Source organism: Tauraco erythrolophus, chromosome 6, assembly GCF_009769465.1.
Source record: "Tauraco erythrolophus isolate bTauEry1 chromosome 6, bTauEry1.pri, whole genome shotgun sequence".
Lineage (NCBI taxonomy): Eukaryota > Metazoa > Chordata > Aves > Musophagiformes > Musophagidae > Tauraco > Tauraco erythrolophus.
The window spans coordinates 66,984,365-66,997,337 of NC_141470.1; the positions used below are offsets into that span (position 1 = coordinate 66,984,365).

The 12,973-nt window shown below is 39.8% G+C and overlaps 1 protein-coding gene across 5 annotated transcripts in view; it reads right to left on the reverse strand.

Moving 5' to 3' along the window:
• The window catches only part of MNAT1 (MNAT1 component of CDK activating kinase), a 131,809-nt gene that overhangs the window by 62,158 nt on the left and 56,678 nt on the right, over positions 1–12,973 (reverse strand). For 3 of the 5 annotated variants that reach the window (XR_015222196.1, XM_086612714.1, XM_086612716.1), the window contains exon 6: positions 8,967–9,092. The exons of 1 other annotated variant lie outside the window; for it this stretch is intronic. Coding sequence is in view for 3 of the 4 variants with exons in the window: in XM_086612714.1 (XP_086468840.1) it covers positions 8,967–9,092 (126 nt within the window). In the remaining variant the exon portion in view is untranslated. Of the gene's footprint in view, positions 1–7,001; positions 7,863–8,966; positions 9,093–12,973 lie in introns of those variants that run through there. One more of the 5 variants, XM_086612717.1, reaches the window with a different exon arrangement.

The following is a 12,973-nucleotide window of genomic DNA, read 5'->3' on the forward strand; positions in this document are numbered from 1 at the left end:
GTTCTCTTTACACAGTCATCTTCGAGTACATAAAAAGTTCCCACAAAGACACAGAGAAAAACCTGCTTTTGGCACCTACCTAGACAGAAAACCAACTTGCATTGGGTCGAGGAAGTGCACAGTTACTAAGTTTCCCCTAAAATGCAAAAGCAAGGGCAGTAAGTGCTACTAGAGACTGCAGAGTCTCCATCTCCAGAGGTCTTTAAGAACTGGTTAGACAGGTACCTGTGTCATAAAGTGCCCCCGACTCTGCCTCACAGCAGGGGGAAGGTCCCCATGACCTCTCAAGACCCCTGCCCAGCACTATGATTATACAATTTCACAAACACCCACTGCAATTTTGGCACCAAAGTTTCTCATTTTATTTATTTTTCTTCCCAGACTTAAAATTCCACCCTTACAGAGGAACTTTGTTTGCTCTCCTTTTTTTATACCATCTCTATCAAGGCATAATGAGATTGCTTTAGACGAGCTATTTATTTCTGTTTCACCCCAGCACTGCTTTCTGGCATATTTACATTTAAACTGTGCATCAAGCAGCACTGTTTAACAACTTTTTGCATTAAAAACATGATTCAGTAACTTTGCACTGTCATTTGGCACAAACTCTAATATTTAACAATTACGATGTTTGCATCTCTTGGCCAAAGCACAGCATCAAAAGCTAATATATGCACTAAATTATATCTTGTTAAAAAGAACAGCAGCACTGAAAAAAGTTATATTGGAACAATCTATAAATGTGTTTACATTATATGAATGATTTGCTGTTCCTTCACAAGGCATGTAGGAAGTCAGCACTTCTCAAATGTGTAAAGTATTTCCATGTGCTTAAAGCATGATCTTTCCAAAACAAACAATGATTGAGAAATTTTTTATTATTCTTTATTTCCCTGCCAGCTGTTTTTTTGGACTCCCCTCTCAGCCACCTTCTTTCTTTCAGTCAGATCTCTCCTTATTGCTCACAGTAACACCTACTCAAGCAATAGCACACTCAGAGCTATAAGACACAGAAATAGGAAGATCTCTGTCTGATTTAAATGGCATTTTCCTTAGACCACTTTACAACACGTCTTTGTGCTATCGTAGCTAGCGGCAGGTCTGGCCATTGCTCAGGATGGAATCTGGGCATCCTACATTAGGACCTAAAGCCAGCTCCTGCTGCTCTGCCCCAGTGCCTGGTCCCCTACAGGCAGGCGAGCAGACGACAAGCCTCATCCTATGCAGCATCTTTTCATAGGACCAAAACAACATGCTGCATGACAGGCAGATGTACTTCTGAAATCTGATGGTACAGAGTCAGGCAAGCAAGCTGTTGGGCAACCAAACAGGAGATTCAAAAATTAAAAAAAAAAAAAAAAAAAGAAAATCCAAACCCAAAGAAGAGCTCCCTTCCAAAAAGTGACAGTAAAAGGGTAGATCTACTCTACTCCTGGCTACAGCCACTTTACTAACAAGTACATCTGTCTTGCTGTTCACTCCTGCACAATTAACAGTGTTGGCACTATTTCATTTACTAAATTCCAGTCATTACAGCTGTGCAAACTTATGGGCCTAATTTGTATTTATACTAATATGTGTCTATAAACATATGCTGCTTTAGCCATGTAAAGGAGCCTTAAAGAAAATGAACAAATATTTATTCTAATAGAGCAGTGTAAGAGAGCCCAACCATAAAACAGAACCAGGTCAAGCAGTTCTCTGATTATGTCTGTCCACCAAACAGTTTAATTTCAACAATGGCATCTTTCCTAAGGCATTCCAAACAGAAATCCTACAAAGAGATACACGGAGACCTAGAACTGCATTTTCAAAATCCAGTCTCCTTTCCCAAGGCCAGCATTGTGTAAATGAGGGGAGAAGAAATGATAAATACTATCAATTACTCCACTTTTTTTCCCCAAAACATTTCTTACCTACATTACGAAAAAAATTCATTAAGTCAACATAGCGTGCTTAACGTTCAGGCACTTTGATAAAACAGTAATTACACAGTGAGGCCAGAACCCAATTAAATGTTTTGGACTTCAGTCTGCGGGTTGGAGTGCACAGGAAGCGTTTCGATGACAGATCACTTAAATAAAGTTTATCTGGCATACACTTCAAAACCAGAGTTCAAAAACTTTAAGCACAGTTCTACATGTACGTGCTTGACTCTTAACAAAACATCTTTATCTAAATAGAGGGCTAGAGATTTAGTATGACAAATATATTTACCACTACTAATCATTCTCCACCATGCTACTCGGAAGTTGCAGACACATTGCATATATAATCCTATGAGATTTAAGTGAGCAGTACGTGGATCACAGGACTGGAGATCACTGTTAAAATGCAGCACATTAGCCCTAACCTTTCTGTCGTTCGGTGTTTTTGGTATCTCTTAGTTCATATGTTTGAATTCTGAGTATTGTCAGAGATGGTGGAGATCCAGCAGCCACAATTTCTTTTCCCTTGTCAGAAACAGGTATCCTTCTCAGCAGATCAATGCAATGCTCATTGTTAAAAACAAAGATATTGTTATTGATAATTCAAAGCTAAAGCAAAATGAAATATATATTCTTAATTGGAATCATGAGAGGGTGCTTAGAATCCCACTAGCAGAGTTGGTCTTACATAGCTATGTGCACCTGCTCTCCAAATGCGCACCCCCTGTGAATCACCACTCCAGCGAAGCTGCTTTCATGGTCTGGCCAGCAGTGCTGGTTGTCTGAGCACCTTCACCCAGAGACCTGCTGGAGAGCGCTGCGCCTCCTCTCTCACCGGCACCTTTGGGTTTCCTCTGCAATGGGACTCTGCTGCACGGGGCTGCCCAGCCCAGTGTGTCTGAGCGCTGAGCTGGGATACAGCCACCACGCACGCAGGCAGCCAGGCTGCAAGGGCAACACCATGGAGTATAGCTTCAGCCAGACTACCGCTGGAGTCCAGATTAACGCTCAGTGCCACTGAAAATTCTACCTTTACATGCATGCTCTCTAAACAAATACGTCTATTCTGGGAGGATCTATACACCTAAAGACACTACTTTCTCCTGAAAAATCAGTGTTGTGATTCTAAACTATGAGGTGTTGTGAAAAGGGAGGTATTTCACCAAGGTTCGAAAAAGAAACATGTGCAGTATGAGCCAAATGAAGATTAAAAACAAAACACCAAATATCTTGCAGAAATCCAGTCCATCTGAAGCATTTCAGCCTGCAGATAGACTAGCTGACCTAACAGTGAAGGAAGAAAACAGGCTTGATTTATTTGTTTATTTATTAACCTTAGACAAATACTAAAAGCACTTTGAAAAAAAAAAACAAACACACACACAAAACAAAACCCAAAACATACCACACCAAAACCAACAAACCAACCAACCACACCAGAGCAATAAGAAGCAGCAAAGCAAGGCTGGAAGGCTGACACAGGTCCTGGTCACGCAGCCGGGGTGGCAAAGCCTTCTCAGGAGCTGTGGAATAGTCGTAGTCTAAACCCCAGTGCGACACGCACTTCACCTACCTCAGAGCACCTGGCATATGTCTAAGCAAACTTGAAGGAGCACAACTGATTAAAACGGTATTTTGACAGACTTTTTTGCATTTGGAACAGGGTTTTGGATAATTGCTCCGCAAGCTATAAAAGAAACAGGCTGGAAAACAGGAGCAGTCGCTGAACAGTTGTTTGCACAGGAAGCAATGTTGTAGGAAAAGGCAGTAATGAAGAACGGTTAGTTTGACCTGAGCTGATGAGGTCAGCGTTTTAAAAGAAATAGCTCCAATAACGTAAAATAAGAATGTTATTTCCCATTAGAACAATACTGCAAGTGTAACGCCGCACAAAATCTGTTCCCTAACACTTGTTACGCTCGGCTCGGTAGTCATGCGCATTCCTGAGGTGTCCCAGACATCCTATGTCTGACACAGATCCACTCCTGAAACACTGATTCCACTGCTCCCTCCTGCAAGCTCCGGCTGCTTCAGACTGCGCATGGCTCTCCCCAGCACTCGGCTACTAATAGCCTGAAACTATAAGAACTGGAATAAAATCCCGGTAATATTCCGACACACGAAGTTAAACGTAACATCACTGCTGTGATGTGGACAGGGAAGCAGAAGCTGAAGCAGATATTTCACTCTTAATTCGCTGCCATTCAGGGGTGCTGTTGACAGGAGATGGAGACCGGCTCAGCGGAAGAGACACGAGGTTAGGAATTTAGTAGGGCTGGATCCTATTCCTCCTTCCGCTGCTGTTCTGCTGTCTAATCCTGGGCGAATATATCCCCTCCGGGCATCTGGTTCCCCTCCCTCCCTGACACATCTATTTAAACTGCAAATTCAGAGGGGTAGTGACCATCTTGGTAATGACAAAGCATGTACAAGACTCCACACTAATATTTCTATTAATAAATATTCCCACTGCTATTAAGTAATAAACCAAAAATCATGATAGAAATTGAACGGTCACTGATGCATTATATTTATTTTAAGGTATTGGGGTACAAAAGGTAAAAGGCAACGTCTCCCAAACGGTGGCAGGCCAGAGGACACCTATGTTCTTTTCCTGTGTATTTGGGCAATCCAATTAGAGGTAATTGAGTTTTTAATTACATGAAATTACTTCAAGAATACCATCACTAGAAGCTAAGTCTCCTGGGAAGCTGGGGGAAGAGAGCAAAGAAACATTCTACAACTGGAAGGAACGGAAAAGGGACACGGCATGCAGCCTGAAACATGCTGAAGAGAGCACGCAGCTGAGCCAGTCTAAGGCATTCACATTTTTTTACAAACATGTAAATAGCTGGGCCGCAGACTCGAAGGTTTGCATGTTCCCAGCTCAATGAATTAAAGAGAAGTTAAATACATCCACACTTCCATGCGTTTTTAACCACAATGGTAATGTAAAGCACAAATCTACAAGCACCAAAAGGCTCCTACAATCCTGTGAACACCAAAGACATAAAAAACAAACCTCTAAATTACTAAAATGAAATGAATTCCCGCTGCATTTGCAAACTGCCATTCACGTGCAACACATATGAGCGCCTCTTTTACACATTAAAATTAGCTTTGTGTTAAAGCCACCTCCCAACCAGAAACGGTCACTACATTCACCAAGAAACAGGAGAAAGGCTCTATTGCCAGACTTTAGATTTGTTTTGCACACCCTGATAAGCCCTAGAAACGTCACTCATTTCCGACCTTTGCTCTTTCTGACGGCTACTAAAATCTGAAGTACCAGCAATGACAGGAAATAGTATTTTTAGCACCACTGCAACAATTCAGATTGCTACAGTTTCTTTTGTAGCTTTACACTGATTTGAGATTAGATTTAATAAGACTGTTTTAAATATTCCGATATGCTGAAAGCCTGTTTCTTAACATGATGAGCATGATAAGTAAAAAACTCTGAAACCATTTCTACCCCCAGTAAATCAAAGTGATTGATTCGGAAGGTATGCTTCATGCACAGTAGATATAGTTTACTGAAATAAAGTTTCAAAGCTAATGAACAGACTGCAAAGAAAAAACAGCTTCCAGTTGAAAGGCACAAAAAAAGCCAATTAATGAAAGGAAAAGTGACAGAGACTCTATCCCCATGAGCTTGTCTGTCTTGTGCTATAGGGGATGCTCTTGCTTAGCTTACAAGTGAAAGACGCTCCCTTCTCCCCTTGCAAGCACAGGAACTCCATAGCACTAACGTGACACCTTAAATGAGCCAACTTCCTTGAGCATTGCCCAGGAGACTAGAACGGGCATGCCTCAATTCCGAAACCAAGAAACACATCCAATCACCAGTCAGGCTGAAGAACATCTCTGACCAAGACCATCCCAGGAAAAACACTCATGTTCGAGCTGGAAAAAAAAACCACACGTGGATTGCCACAACTGGCATGTTTTTATAGCCTTTGTGTAAACACAAGCTCCACATTAGCCAGCATCTCAGCTGGCTCTATCTGGATTCCTTTCTTTTAAAACAAAATTAAGGAAAACACCCATCAGAAAAGGTTAGTGGCCAAACCATTACGAAAAAATAAAAGCACAGGGGAAGAAGGTACATAGTGATTCATTAAATGTGTGCTACCAAAACTCTAACAGTGAGCACAAAACAGACTTTTCACAGAAACTATACTTAATTTGCGGAACTGTTGAGCCAAACAGAGCATTAATTAGAATTGTATTTTTTAAGAAATTCTCAGTACTTCCCCAGAGCTCCAACAAAAGCTCTACCTACTTCAGGTGTACATCTATGCAAAACAAATGGACTGAGCACCTCAGGTTTTTAGAGAAACACTCAGTCTGGAAAATAAGCACGTCATAAGGTGAGAGCCCAGCTGGGAATTCACCTGACACTGTCATTAGAATACAATGGCAGATCATCAACCATACCAAATCATGGACAAGGGGCAGTATCACTTTTTACAAAACTAATTCTGTTCTGAGTCGAATAATTTGCATTTGACTACAGTGACTTTCCAAGATGCATCTCAGTCCTAATCTCAAAAGACCAGAGACTTCATTGCATTCCAGTCAGTTTTAACAGTGAGGTCAATTAAGCAGTGGGACATTGTGAGCTTCAGGTCTTACTTGTTCCTTCAGTTCCTATTTAGATTCTATTTCTTTGACTAAGGTTACTGGTCCTTGCTGCATTTACTGTGGCACTGTTCGGATTTGGCATGCTCTGTGTTGAGGAGGCACTTACTGCGAACGGAGTCGTATCTTAACTATCAAAGTAGGGGCAGAACGCAGTACAAAGCGTATCTTTCTGCCTTTGAATGGACTTTTGTGGCTCCTCTTCATGTTCTTTCTGATTTTTGCATGCAAAATGCAATCAGCAGAGCTCTAAAGTCCAGGAGTCTTCCCAATACTGCATTCAGAAGGAAAAGTCCTTTCCTATTTATTGCTGTACTATTCATATACACAAGGCCACACAGACACACACAGTGTGGCTGAGGGTCAAATAGGTTTACTTGCTCAGGTAAACTTCCAAATTCTCTTCAGAGCCTGTTGTTTACTCTTCTATTTAAAATTTTGCATTTAGCCATATTAAAACACATTTCATTCAAATGAGGCCAGTTTGTCAAAGCAGCCCTGTAAACTGCCAAACTTGCATGTCATCCACAGAAATTCAACATCTGCTTCCAAACACTGAACACCCACAGAAATATTCCCATGCTGTGGTAACCAACAACTGCTTTAGAAATTACAAGTCAGCCAGTTAATTCATTTATTGTACAGAATCTCAATGTTGTTATTCTGCAATGTAATTTCTATATAATTCTAAAAATCAATGTCATGTAATAATTAAATCAAGCACCCTATACAGAAAATATAGAAACATTCATCTTTCTCAACAAAACCTGTAATTTTATCAGTGTAAGATCTGTTTTGCTTGATGTAATCCATTTTCCATAAATAGTAGTCACCACTTCAAACATTCCTGTCCTTAACTTTATTGTTAGCTGTACTTATTCCTGATTTTTTTTTTTTTTTTTTAAGTTGTTCTTTTTTTCATCTAGGACTAAGGTCAGTCAGGGTGAGTTTTTTTTTGTTTGTTGGTCTGGGACTGGACAAATTAGTCACCTTCTCACACTTTCAGAACATTGATAAAGTAATAATCACTTATCTAGAGTATCCCTCATTATTCCAAACGTTAAGATTTAAATGTCATGATGCTAGAAATCTCCTCTTCCAAGTCTTTCACCGTTCCTGGATGAAGTTTACTTATGGCCGCAGATTTGAAATGTCCACTACTGCATATTGCATTTAATATCCACCTACAAATGCATTACAAAGTACTTCCGTTGTCCTCGCCATGTAGCATAAGCTTATCTTTGTTGTTTTCCCAGAAGAACGGCCAACTGCTTTAAGAAACTCTGAAATCTCTTTTAACAGCAAGAAAAAGTGCAAGCATTCAGTTGGAATACTTTTTAAACAGAACAATGAACACTTTTTGTCCACTAGCTTTTCTGCACAAACAGAAAACAGCCCACGAAGCACATCAATCTCCCCCAGACTCTTATATTTTAAAGGAAAAAGGGAGATGATACAGTTTATACTACAGGAAAAAAAGAAACCAACCTGCAGAACTTGGTGAAAGCTGACACTACTTTTGGAAAAATAAGCTGTAAATGCTTCTACATTGTGAACTCTTTGGGGAATAACACACACAGCACAGATATCCCTGACAAAATTAACTAACTTATGCGAAACTGGTTTGATGCACAGGTTTTTGCTTTGCTGACTTCTTGGTTTGTTGAGGAGGGTAGAGCGTGTCGGTTAGTTTCAAGACATCATTTACCTTTATCAATTCTAAAACACAAAGTCTCAAAAAAGTACAGAGACTTAAAACAAAACAGGAAACCAGTAAGGTGCAAAAAAGATCAGTAACTCATGCTCCCTGAACATGAGTTCACTCCACTCCAAAAAAACTTTACATTTCCACACACAGGCTGATGCATACTTGCACCATGTCACGATAAAGAACAGGAATGCTGATAGATCTTTAGCTGACACTGTAGCAGTAACACATTTGCAGAAATACTTCTTGTTTCCTAGAGTCCAGTAACAACGACAATAGCATCCCTAAACACTCGGCATCATTTTCTAAATTGTCCATCTCGTATTCACAGATTACTCCAGTGCTTAAAGCAAATCTGAAGAACATGCAGCTTATTCTTGAACTTCCAAAATTTCGACTTCCAGAATTGGCACACAAATGAGAAAAATAATTCAAGGACACCACAACTTCGCAGAGAAGGGGGTATAGCTTGGTTTTTTGACAACTACGCAATGAAAATGTTTCATATATTCTAACTAGCAGAATGATGAAATTCTGACATTAATTCCCAATTACTTATTTAATTGGAAGAGAACAGTCTATTTCATGTAATATGCAACTCAGGTTTAAAATAACCTCTAAATTTCATATGAGGAAACCCTTGGTCTTTTGAAAGGCATGAAAAGAAGGAAACGAGCAAGTCTTACCATTTTGATGCCGGTGGAAAACGTGACTGGTTTGACAGGTTTGGGTTTTTCCAGTTGCATTTCTATCTGAGTAGATCTGTCTTTATGCTGAGCTAAAAGCAGTGAAGCAGGAAGACTGGAGCTCTCCTGTAAACATAGGAGGAACAAATTTGAATGCTAAACCAAAACAAATATTAATTAACATTGCACAGTCTTCAAAACCGCAAGCAGTGTCTGAAAGGCCATCGCTGGCGGAGCAGCGTAACGGTGAGTATCCTCTCTGTGAGAAACAGTTCACAGAAAACGATCATTTTCAGTAATAAGAAAAAGCTGCAGCAACCCCATAAATCAAAGTAACCTGCAAACAACCATTTTTATAGAATCCACATTAAAGACAATATAACAGACTCCTTATTCCAACTGGCTAATGCAACTATATTTATTAAAATTAAAAAAAAAAAATTAGAACTCAATCAGAGAAGGAATAATACCAAGTGGTATAACTTGGATCAGATGTTTATCTAAGACGCATTTTTTCTACCAATGAACTCAGACCAGTTTGAAATTGTTTCCCATTAGATTTCACCTGAGGCCGTTTGGAAATGATCCTTGCTCTGCTTTGCACAATGGCACTATTGTAAGTGCAACCAACAGCGTATTTATTTTCTCCTTCACGAACTTATTTTTAGGGAAGCCAGCCAATTTGAAAAAAAAAAAACCACCACATAAAAAGTAGCAAAATGAATAGTTAAGCAAATTAACTACCTAAACTCTCAGAACCGAACGATTATTAACATAAATACGTTTAACTGCATTCTTAAGAGTCAGAAAACTATTAGTCACCTAATTTTCTAATAAACTAATGCGACTATTCACACATATCCCAAAATCCTTGAGGCTTCCTAGCTACAATGACCACAAAGTTGAGAGCAAGGAAGTTCAGATGGATTCTTCCCGTACTGCTCCACTGTAGCATTTTATTTCTAATCCCCTCAAACATCATACTTCCGTTTCACGGAACCAAGCAAATACTGAACTATGAACCATATTTGTTACTCACAAAACCAAGCAAACTTTAATAAACTGGACTGTGATTTTTTTTTTTTTTTTTTTAGAGTTGAGGGTAAGAAGGTGGAAGTTTTTAATGCCGTGAGATGCCTTGCTGTCCACAGTATCCTAAAGAAATCTTCTCAAGTGGTCATGCAGAACAGTCACGCTGTACACTGTCTTTTCATATCACTCTCCAGTCCCCTTTCCTCTCTATTTTTTGTTACACTCCCTTTGTCTTACAACAAGATTGCAAGTGCTAAAAGCAGAAGAATCTCACATGATGAGATCTGGTCCGGAGTCACAAATACAAGAACTAAGGCACAGGATCCTACTCACACTTCTGTGATCAACCGGGAGGAAGGGAGGGAAGAGGTTAAAAACCTAAATTGTAATAATAAGAGATGTCTAATTTCTGTACAACTGGGAGGAAATTTGGACCATGAATGCATTTGTTTACATCTGCACCTTCAAAGTGTGCATGTCTGTAACCATCATGCAGTAGAGTTTAAGGATGTTGGATTCTTTTAATCCTTGGATTTAATAAGTTGGGCAGAAGGGAAGAGTGCGAAGGATTCTCTGGTTTGTTTTGCCTCATATTCCTTAAAAATCCACTGCATTTCTAATACAATAACTAAAGGAAGCAAGTTTTTCTACCAACTTCTCAAAGTTCGCACAATGACCAGTAACCAGATTACAAAACTGCGAGAAACCCACACTGCCCCAGCAAGCCACCACGTCCGTGATTATTTGTCCTTTCTAATAAGCACACAGCCCTTCTGTTAACTATTAACACATTTGAAAGATTCAATCCTGTAAGCATTTATCCATTCCAGTAATTTTCTGTAGGGGAAAATAAATTGTCTAACAGTATGAGTAAAGTTAGCTACCTACAAACATTTCTGAAAGATTTGTCTCAAGATCTCTGAGGTTCTAGTAAAAGCGGGGACACTTGATGTCTTTAAGGCACCTTGCCCTGTCCCTGACTGCAAGCTATGCCATGGCCCAGCGAAAAATCAGCCTCTTTGCCATGTGCTGCAATGCCATTTTGTTCATGCCTGGGAAGTACAGGCTCTTGAAGAGGTTAAGTGCAAATCTCACAACACAGAAGATATCTAAGAGCAGATCTATAATCCCCTGTATACAGGCCAGAGAGTTTTTACAGTAAATAAAGGAAGTGCTTTAATATTCCACTCAGTCCCGATTATCCAAGTCTAGAAGGTTAAAGAAAAAAAAAACCACACACACCCCCCACTTCCAATAATATATAAAATGCATTTGAGACTATGAGTCTAAATTACAACAAGGTGCTGTGCTTTTAAAGTAAGAGATTTTATTGTACGAGAGGTCACATATGCTGAAGGTAAAATAAAATCTGCTGAATTTAGCACAGGGAGGCAAAACAGGGAACAGGCAGCAGCCTGGGCAAAGCACCTGACTGCTCTTTGAGTAGCCTGCAGAGACTCAGCCACCCGTGATGCCCTGCTCATCCCTCCAGCAAGTGACACTGGCCTTCCTCTCCCTGCTCCCAGCTGAGGACAGGTCCATGGACCTTTGTACATGAGCCACCACAGTCCCCGGGCTGACCAGGAACCAGCTGAACGGTATTTTAAATACCAAGTGTTTCTGCACCTTTTTCCCTGCCTCTGGAGCATCTAAATCATCAGCTCTTTGAAGACAGCACCGTACTCTTGTACCCTTTTGTAAACAACTCAGACCTTTACTCACTATGATAATACCATAAATAATACATATAAGAAACTGCAAATCTCCACAGTCATTAGGATTTAAGCACCAAAGGTAAAATTCTCTTCTTGGAAGAGGAAAGATCTGACATCTCTACCTGCACCACAGAAAAAATTTGTCTTAATTTTCTCTTGCTGCCCAGTATGGGAGATGAGAAATCACAAAAAAAAAAAAGAGCAAGACCCAGGTCACATGGGCTGTAGGTTCCCAAGACCAGGTGATGCAACCAAGAGAGATGATTCAACAGGTGAAATAGCAGCTTCCCACCTTCCTCTACACTCCCAAGCGTGCTGAGTCAGCAGTTTTACCACTGGTATCACTGTAGTCAGAAATTAATCCTTGTTGTTTTAGCACAGTACCAACAACCACAGATGTAAGATTATTTTCTTTAAATGTAATTTTTTTACACTGTGACTGCTTAGGCTTGCTTTTCCTGCATCTCTCAATTAAGTTTTACTTATGATCAGCATCATTTTCAGATTTGCAGCACACCGTTAGAGGGATTTCAGACACCATAGGAAATATTTACTTGTTTAACAACTGCTGGTTTTCCATAGACTTTGTATGTCATTATACAAACACTTCAGTGCTGGTTTTATAAACATTTAGTATTACAAAACAAGTTTTGGCTCAAATTTAAGCTGACAGTATCCTGTCGCAAACAGAGACACAACTTAATATCGCCCAGTTTCCTTCCTCAGCCTTTAAAAATCACCTTTCTGTTGTTTTTAGAATATTAAGATATGTTTTAATAGCAATATATATGCAATCACAGTTTCGGTCATGTTTTAAGGATTATTTATAACCCTTCTTTCCACAAGCAATCTGGTGAAGTAGGTTTCCAGTAAAACCAACTGCTGTGTAAAAAGAAGAAAAAGAAAAAAAACACACACACACACAAAAAAACCCAAACACAAACATACACCACCACTGGTCCCTAGTAATTTAAGAGTGGGTTTTAGAACAGGTTGAAATGTCAGAAACCAGTTCGAAATCCCTATTCTGAGACACTAAATTCACGTTCATAGTGGAGTTTGTATTAATCGATCCACTACTCGAACTACTCCTAATTGTGTGGACTGAAAGCACTTTAAAGGTAAAAATGAAAAGAGACTGCTGGATGCAAGGTTACAGACTCGAGGGATTTTCAAAGACCTTTCTGCTCATCCCTGCTTCTGTCTACAAAAAATGAAACACCAGCTCCTTTCAGCAAAATCAATGACAGGTTGCCAGGA